Genomic DNA, 9,514 nt, shown 5'->3' on the forward strand with positions numbered 1-9,514 from the left:
TGCTGAAAAGACAATGGAATTTAATGTGTGCGCGTGTAGAAGTCAAAGTTGTTGAAGTGTACTAATAGTCGTCGTTTGCATTTAACTCTTGAGAATGTCAGGGGAAAAAAGTATTATCTTATTCACACTTTTTTTGTTATTCCATAGTGAAAGGACACTAGACAGACAGACAGATTATGAATATATTTTTCAATTTTTGCCATAAAAACAGCTCATTTGTTGTTGCTTAGTGTGTCATGTATGCCATTGTTGGAAAAATTTCTGAGGAGTAATAGGCATGTCTTTTCTTTTCTGTGTTTCTTTCTATTTCAGTGACATGTTATAAATTGTTGACGAGTGGTTCCAAAGTGCCGTTGTCTTCTTCTTTTCTTTCTCCCTTTTATATCTGTCTATTTTTGCTTTTTTTAAAATGGAAGTGAATTGGGCTTGCCTTGGGAAACCAACAAATTTAATATTGCCTTCCAAATGTTAAGATGGAATCCACAAGGAAAGAGAAAGCGAGGAAGGCCTAAAAATATTTTGAGAATGTGCTTAGTGGTTAGATGTGGACCTTCTTAAGGAGATACCGGGTTTTAGCTGGAAAAAGGTGGAGAGGGACTTAAATTGAATTTAGACCAAGAGGAGATGAGTATATGAGATTTTGTTGGGAAGAGGTGGAGACTGTAGCACAGGACAGAAGTAGATGGAGATGGAGAGCTCTCGGTGGCCTGTACCCCAGCATGGGCTGAGAGAGGTACTAATGATGATCTTTCCCTTTTCCTAAATAGCCATTCCCCTGTCCATGTCCATCTCTTTACTCAATTGAATCAATATCATGTTGCCCCTTTCTGTCCCCACATGGTGGGTGGTTGGCGGCTGCTCAGGTATAGATGCCCCTTTCTTTCTTATCGAACATCTATCATCGTGTCGCCTCCTTTTTTTCTTTGTATGTTATTCTAAAGTAACAACACCTCCTTCGACACTCTTATCTCCCTCCTTCTATTTTGTGTTTGTTACTTTCTTGTAACACCTCTAATCTTCCGCTCTTATATGACCCTTATTGTGTTGCAAGTGCAGTAAAACTCTTACTAAAACTAAACTCTATACCAAACTAAAGTCCCTCTCTTTCTGTCCCCAGATGCTGCAAGCCGTGGCCAATGTTCGTAACGGAGGCACGGGCCAGCTGTCGTTCGTGACCTTCCTCCTCCTGTCCCTGGGCGCCGTGGCCCGCGTTTTCACCTCCATCCAGGAGACGGGCGACTCGATGGTGGTGGCGTCCTACGTCCTCGCCTCCGTCATGAACGGGCTCATTCTGGGACAGATCCTTTATTACTGGAACGTTCCGCCTCCAGTCGTAGTAGAGGCCAAGAAAGTAAAGTAGTTCTCGGGTTATTGCGTTTTCAATCCCGTTTGTTGTTTGTGTGAAGGATAAAGAGTTTTCTGGATGTGAGACTTAGAGGATATTTATATGGTGGGGGGGGCACAGGTAACTCAAACACGTCAGGGATAGATAAAAAGTGCTCGGTGCATCCATGATTCGGAAGGGTGAACCGACAACGAAAGACTAAAATCAGATGGGGCGGGGATGATAGATTGAACAAGCTGTCGATGATTTCAAGCTTTGTGTGTTTGTGTTATCTGTGTTCTTCTACTGTATTTTGAGATAATTGTATAGAATAAAGAACTTTGTGGCGAGACTGAGGGTTTGTTTAACAGAATGTTGGAATGTTGCTAGTGTCAGTGACTGCAAAGTGTCAGGTAAACGTCTAAGACTGTTCTTATATTGTTTTATTGGTTTTTAAATGTTGGGTTGTTTGTTTTTTTAACTTTCTTTCTTCTTGAATCGGGTTGAAGTGCTTGAAATCTGATGGCTGCTAAATTGGAAACTGAAAAAAAAGAACTAATTTTTTTCTGATGGCAGCACACGTTGTGTAATAGGCCTACTTTGTCTGATGAGACAGGGAAATAGCTTCTTGTCTTTTTCTCTATATTAGTGTTAGTGCGTGTTGTTTGACAATCAAATTACTCCAAATAATTAATTGGAAGAGGGCCAAAGAAATCGCTGTTTTTATTCTTTTTTAAAATCTATCAAATGTTCAACGAATAGATCGTAGGACGCCAGAGTTTTGGCGGCTTATATATATCTTACCCTTGAGTTCATTATCTTTCTTTCTTTTTAAGTTTTGGAATGTTCTTTGAGCGAAGTTTTGGAATGTTCTTTGAGCATGGCGTGGAACCTGATTGTTATGTGTGATATGTCAGGGAGGTCTCAAGACCAGATTTTCTTTTTGCTGTTACTTCGTTTGGCCTTTTGTCCAGAATGATAAATTTTGATCTTCTATCGTTATGCATTGAATTGTTATGTGCCCCTGGTTTGTTATCTGTTACTGTTACAATTTATGAATATTATCCTTTATGTTTTCAGTTTGTTTGTAATATTAAGTTATGTGTATTCAGTGCAGATTCCTGGTGAATATTCCTTTTCTGTAAACTTCTGGATTTTCGTTGTATATTGTTTCCTTTCATAACATACACGCTCGTATTCGTATGTGCCATTCATTTTGTATGCAGGTGATAGTTTCTTGATTTTGAAACAAAGATGGATGAAAAAAAATTACCAGGAACGTTATGGAGCGAGTAGATTCAATAGACATATTATGTGAGGCATCGTGGTGAAATCAGGCGCTCGGCAAAATAATGAAATCAAAGAATACAGTATTTTTTTGGCCCATGGGCAATTTTTTTTTGGCTCAACACCTTTTATGTTCATTTAAAACACATTTCTGTTTGGATTATACTGAAGAACGTTAATTAAAGTCACAAAAATGCAAATTTCCATGTCACAAGGACTCTCAAGCCATTGCAGTTATAAAACTTTGCCAGCCATTTTCTCGATAATTTTACTTCAGAAAGCAGGTGACCCCACCTTTACCAGTTGCGCAAATCTCAACTTGTCCTCAAGATATATGGGTATTTTTTCCATCGAATGCAAGACAAGTGAACAAGCGTTAAGATGGTATCAGTGACTCCACGTGCCCAAAAATTGACGAGCGTCTGATTTCACCGCGTCGTGACACATATGTTTTGTTTTGACCACTTTTCTTCTTCTTCTTTTCTGATTTTTTCTTTCTTTTTTTTTTTTAATTTCTTTTCTTTGTTTTCTTCACCTTCTTACTTGCCTGTAGTCTTATTTCTTTTCTTCTTCCTCCTCCTTTTCTTTTTCCCCCTTTCTTCTGACTTGGGGACAGAAATGCTCACCAGGTTTTCACCTGTCCCACAGGTTTTTGTTGTCTTTGTCTGTGTTACTCTTTCCCAACACGAAATGACCACCATTGTGCCCGTACCCTTCACTTTACTTGACCCTATCCATACGTTGTGTTTTACTATCCTATCCATACGACGTGGGGGAACTCTGTGCCACCACTTTCCTAAGAGGAAATTACTCTCATTAATCCAATCCGTACGCTTTGCATAGCAGTCTGTCAAAATGATTTTTTGAGAAAGTTTCAAAGAGATCTTCATACTAGAAGTATTGTAAAATGTGAAGAATACAACCCCAGGGGGTACAAAATTACCTCAGGGCATTACGATTAGGGTTAAAGAAACTCAGTATATGTAACCTGCTCCTAGTGGTGAAGTGTAGCCCTATCGTGTTGACTTGCTGTCGATTACTCACTCTGTTCATATCTTCCCTCTGCTTATTTATCTCCTAGTGAGTTCTGGAAAATGAGCTGTCATTAAATATGTCAATGACAGTGACAGCTGTATTCACTGAATGTGTTGTAGGCCTACCACAATACATTGTAGGCCTACTGATTGCTTGGTGTAAAACTCAACCATGCGCCATTTTGAAAAGGAACTTTTGATCCTCAGCAGTTTGTAGGCCTATATATATATGTTCTTCTGGGATCCTGGATCTACTGTCAGTTTGCTGTTGATTCTTCCCACTTAGCTTGCTTTTGCCGTTGCACTAAATGGCCATTGTTATGTCAGTGTGCTTTTGATTGCTCAGACTGGGTTGGAAAAGCGGGTGGTTGTCGGGTGCTCTGGTGTGGTTTGCTTCTTTTTTCCTATCAAACATCTCTCATCCCTCATTTCTCCTCCTTCTGTTTTGTGTGTGTTATTCTCTTGTAACGCTTCTAATCTTCGACGACACTTATTTGACCAAATTGTGTTTCAAGTGCCGTAATCAAAACTCTTACTAAAACTGGGTTGGGGGAAAAAAATGAATTGCTTTTTATTTGAGGACCAAGGGTAGGAGTTATATATATTGTGACGTCCTGTGAGCCTTACCATGAGGTGCAGTTACTCTCTTGTAACACCTCTAGTCTTTGACACTTATATGACCTTATTGTGTTGCAAGTGCCGTAAAACTCTTACTAAAAAAAAAAAAATTTACTATGATGTTGCGCTTGACCATGACACAAGTAGGATAGCTACATTTTTTGGTCTACAACAGATGTATGTTATGCTTGAGCATTGTTATTACTTATATTTATGTTGTTGTTTTTTTCGAACATTGTTCTTATTTATGGATTTTTGTTTAAAAAGAAGAGGCACTTTCCAAACTTTCAAACAAATGATATAGGCCTACTTACTTATCCATTATGTCATATATTGTCAGAAAGCTGTTCACGTTTGTCTTTTCAACACTCATAAATGTATTTTGTTCGTGTGCTATGCTGTTGCTCAGACCATTAAACAGTCCATTCAGCGTCTTAAGTCTTGTGTGTGTAACTTACATTGTAAGGAATAATGAACTCGCTTTTTTTTAAAAGAGTACATTATGGTTGGAGGATTCAGTAGTGGCCCTCTCCTTCTCTGCTATTTCTGTACTCCCTCAGTGTCTCGGTATAGACTTGATTCTATTGGTCTTGCTCTTTTTCATCTCCAAAGGAATGGCGTAGTGTCAATTTGATGTACTTTTCTCAAATAAAAAGAAGCATTGCTTTATTTTATAATGTCATTTTTAAAAACATTAGTATTAGTTAATTGGAAGTAAGTAATACTTGCTCAGCTAGTTACGACTCTTTTGTTACGAGAGAGAGAGAGAGAAAGAGAGGGAGGGAGAGAGAGAGAGAGAGAGAGAGAGAGAGAGAGAGAGAGAGAGAGAGAGAGAGAGAGAGAGAGAGGGAGAGGGAGGGAGGGAGGGAGAGAGAGAGATCACGTCAATACGATCTTATCAATTATCAGCTATAGATACTGTAGTAAATTCCTCTCAGAAATAGCACTGTGCCAAGAAATTGGAGACCCTTGAAAACCGTCTCAAACAACCTGAATAAGTTTAAAAAAACGGTCCACTCGGACTCGGAATTCGAAACAGGGTCATCCACTCCGTAGCCTGGCCCAATAAACGTATCAACTGTGATAAAGAAAGGCGCGCCCGAGGCATTTCTAATTCTTTTACCTATCTGTGAATACAGACGTTCAAGTTAAAATCTTACACTACACTACACTTACATACTTGTAGGGCATACATGTACATGTATAGGCCTACCATCAAAGTTACTCTCTGCAAAAAGTATTTACCAGACCTCAGCACACCCCTCATTCTCAAATCAACTACTGTCTATTAATATTATAATTACTTTTCAGGATGAAGCTCTTCTTAAGAGCTTTTATGATGAAATCGTTTCTGGGCCAAGAACAACAGATGCCTGGAGACGTCGTCCCTCGTTCTCCCGTGGCGTGCATGGCAATGCCAGCTGTGAAGAAATAGATTCCTCCAGTGACGAACAAATCGTTAAACCGAAGTCAAAGGTGCGACACAAACCCGTGTGCCAGTTGAAGGCAGTCTGTTCATCAACTTCTTCAACTTCAAGACGAGCGAACTGCTTCTTTTTATGACTTCTCTTTGTTGACTTATAGTTTTAGTAGTGTGAGTTTTACAGCGATTGCAGCAACACAATTAGGTCATATACTAAATTATACGTTTCCAAGATTAGATGTGTTACAAGAGAGTAATAATAATAATAATAATATATATATATATATATATATATATATATATATATATATATGTATAAAGAAAAGAAGGAGAAGACATACAGATCATAAAGGCAATAAATATTTGATTGGAAAGAAGGCGCAAACATCAGAGCACCCGCCTAACCACCTACAATTAACCTCTATACCCAAATGCTCGGATTCGTGCCCTGAATTCTTGGAAGAGGGGAAATAATCCCGTGCTCTTTGAAAAAAGCCACGTTACCATACATTTTGTTAAAAAATACATGTGCATGTATATTCTTATTGAAGTAAAAACAAAATCTTTATGAAGTGGGTTGGACACACACACACACACACACACACACACACACACACACACACACACACACACACACACACACACACACACACACAATGGGTCTACTATAGTATTACATGTGTTATTATTATATAAATAGTAAGAGATCAAGGGGAAGACCTCGTTGGACCTGGAGAAGAATCACAGAAATTGATGTTCAGAAAAGTGGGAAGACATGGGATAACATCAAGGCTAACCTAGGATAGAGATAGGTGGAAAGTGTTTGTCCGTGGCCTCTTTATCCTGGCGCAGGGTGAGAAAGGCAATGATGATGATGATTATTATAGTATAGTATGTAGTCCTTATGCTTTGAGTCAACTGAATTCGGAGATCTACGTGGTGAAGTGGTGAGGTTTCTCGCATTGTGCGCTGACGACATGAGATTGAGAGTTGATTCCTAAGTGGGGAGTTTCTTTCTGTTGTCGTTGTTGTTGTTGTTGTTTTTTGTTGTTGTTGTTTTTTGTTGTTGTTTAGATTTTGTTGTTTATTTGTTGTTGTTTATTATTTTTTTATTTGTTTGTTGTTTTGTTGTTGTTGTTGTGGGGGTGGTGAGGGGTTCTTCATATGTCAACTGAGATGTCGTATCCCTCCCAGTCCCAGTCTGAGTTGGCCATGACAAGCAGAGCCGGCTTCTGAAAATGCAGAACTCAACTTTTAAGAGAATGACAAAATAATGTAGGCTATCTCTATTAGATGAAGTTTGTTTGTTTTGTTTTGTTTTGGTAAGTGTTTTACGGCGCTTGCAACTGCATAAGGTCATATGAGCGCGCGGGACACACCTAATACTTTTAGTTGGTAGGAGATTTTTGAATTTTGCCCGGGTGGCGGCCGAAGCCTACTCGTATCGATTTTAGACCACCAAGGGATCTTTAACGTGCGCAACTTGCACACGGGCCTTCCGAGATTTTTCGCCCTTGTCCGAGAAGGCTAGGTGTAGATTTTCCCAAGCAGATCAGGGGTGTGGCAGAAAGACAGCTGTATAAAGGCGTCAAGGAGTAGCAGTAGAAAGGCTGCAGAAAGAGTCAGGAGCCCAGAGGAGGGGGCAAAGGAGGTGAGGGGGTGGGGGGCAGAAAGAGGAGACGAAAGCAGACGACAGAATAAATATAATATTGCTAGAGAGCAGGAAAGGAGGTGAAAGGAGACAATTTTAGAGAAGAAAATGTTTCGGTCGCAACACGGATTCGAACCCGGGACCTTTGAATGAGTGAGAGGCCAACACCTTAACCTCTAGGCCACGAGAATCCCCCTTTGATGAAGTTGATAAAGGGAAAAACTATTGTGCTAGAGAGCAACCTCAGAAACAACCAGGCTGAGAAACGTCAACGACGAAAGGAAAACAGCGGAAATACAGAGCTTACATCCTCGTCACTGACATGCGAGCACTGTAACAGAATCTGCGCTTCAAACATAGGAAGAATTAGCCGTGGAAAGAAGCTGCATGAAGACATTCTTGAGACCATCTAAAGCTAGACTGACCGTCTGTATAGCCATTCATAAGATAACGTGGCTTATAAATATTCATCAAAGTCAGTAGCACTATGTGCTGAGGAAACCTCCTGTCGACGAGATCTACCCCTGAGAACTTGATTAATTAAGGGAGTGGGTGGTTGGCTTGTTCTCCCGTGTGGTTCTCGGGGCACTGTCCAAGAGACAGGGGAGTAGGATTAGGACCATTGTATCCGTACCGGGTATGTCGTAGAAGGCGACTACGGTCAGTTGGGCAAAGGGTTAACAGCCCTTTCCCGTAAAACAAAACAAAAAATAAATAAACAGCTACAAAAACATAAACAGCAAAAACAACACGACCGCCAGTTCTGGAAGATGAAGGACCTTCATCACCGAAGAGAGGAGAGGCAAGAGAGATGGAGATGGCCTATCAACTGGGATGCACAGGACAGGCTTCGCTGGAGAAATGTTGTTGATGATCTATGCTCCCCTGGGAGTTAAAAAGGACAAGAGAGAGAGACAGAGAGAGAGAGAGAGAGAGAGAGAGAGTGGTTGGCTGGTGCTCTTGAGAGAGAGAGAGAGAGAGAGAGAGAGAGTGGTTGGCTGGTGCTCTTGTGCGGTCTACTCCTTATTTCCCATCAGATATCTATTGTCCATTGCCTTATTATAATATCTCCTCCTTCTTTCTGTGTTTGTTATTCTATTGTGACACCTGTTCGATTCCCGATTGATGCATTTTTAAAATGTTTTAAAGATGTAGGCGTGTTGCCTATAGGATTGATGCATTTTTTGTTTGTTTTAAAGAAGTAGGTGTGTTGCCTATCATTCAGTCATAATTATCTACGGGGGCGTGAACTATTTGCTATTAAACTTAAACTCATTGTCTACTTATTTTTTAAAATGTAGATGCTTAACCCTATCCGTTCGCCCTGGGGTCATTTTTTGAACCCCCGGGGTTGTATTCTTCACATTTTAGAATACTTCTAGTACGAAGATCTCTTTGAAACTTTCAGTATGTCTCTAAAAAATCATTTTGACAGACTGCTATGCAAAGCGTGCGGATCGGATTAACGAGTAAATTTCCTCTTTGGAAAGTGGTGGCACAGAGTTCCCCTCGTCGTATGGATAGGATAGTAAAACACGACGTACGGATAGGGTTAAACACCTCCATCGGCACAATTAGATAATGTAGGAGAGGGCTTCACCGACCCTGCCTGCCAGGGCCGACCCAGGCTTAGAAGGAGAGATACAATGCCCCATTGAGAAAAACCGAGATATTGGATTCTAATTTACTACCCCTACACGGGAATCGGACTGAGGTCTCCTGCTCGCGGCAGCGCAAAGCGTCTAAACCGATACACTACAGAGGCCGGTTCCTAGACCGACTCTGCTCCATGTTTTGTTTCAGATGATGAGCTCAAGGGTTTTTTAAAATGTATAACTTGTACTAAATTGTTTCTACGTCTTTATTTTACCTTGAAAGTTTTATTTTATTTATTTTTTTTTAATGAAAAGAACTAGATTCTAGACCAACGAATAGAAGATCTTGTTGTTAAATTTAAAATGAAATAAATGATGACCCGAAGACTTGGTAAAATCCACGAAATCGATGTTATTGAGTTATTGTTATTACTTATTTTCCATTTTATATTTTTGTACAGTAGGGCCTACATGTATTTCAAACTTGATACATGGAGGGGAAGGGGAGGATTGAGGAGGATGGAGGGGTTAGGGGGGGGGGGTTACGAATTGGAGTACATGTAGTGGGTATTGTAGGGCCCA

At 40.1% G+C, this 9,514-nt stretch overlaps 1 protein-coding gene across 1 annotated transcript in view; it reads left to right on the forward strand.

Annotated features, from left to right (window-relative positions):
* LOC101855836 (mannose-P-dolichol utilization defect 1 protein) overlaps positions 1-2,083 on the forward strand; it is a 24,914-nt gene extending 22,831 nt beyond the window's left edge. Inside the window, exon 5 of the mRNA XM_013089822.2 lies at positions 1,118-2,083. Coding sequence (XP_012945276.1) covers positions 1,118-1,360 — 243 coding nt within the window. The 3' untranslated portion in view covers positions 1,361-2,083. The remainder of the gene's footprint in view (positions 1-1,117) is intronic.
* The last annotated feature ends 7,431 nt before the right edge of the window (positions 2,084-9,514 follow it).

Source organism: Aplysia californica, unplaced genomic scaffold (assembly GCF_000002075.1).
Source record: "Aplysia californica isolate F4 #8 unplaced genomic scaffold, AplCal3.0 scaffold01057, whole genome shotgun sequence".
NCBI classification, from domain to species: Eukaryota; Metazoa; Mollusca; class Gastropoda; order Aplysiida; family Aplysiidae; genus Aplysia; species Aplysia californica.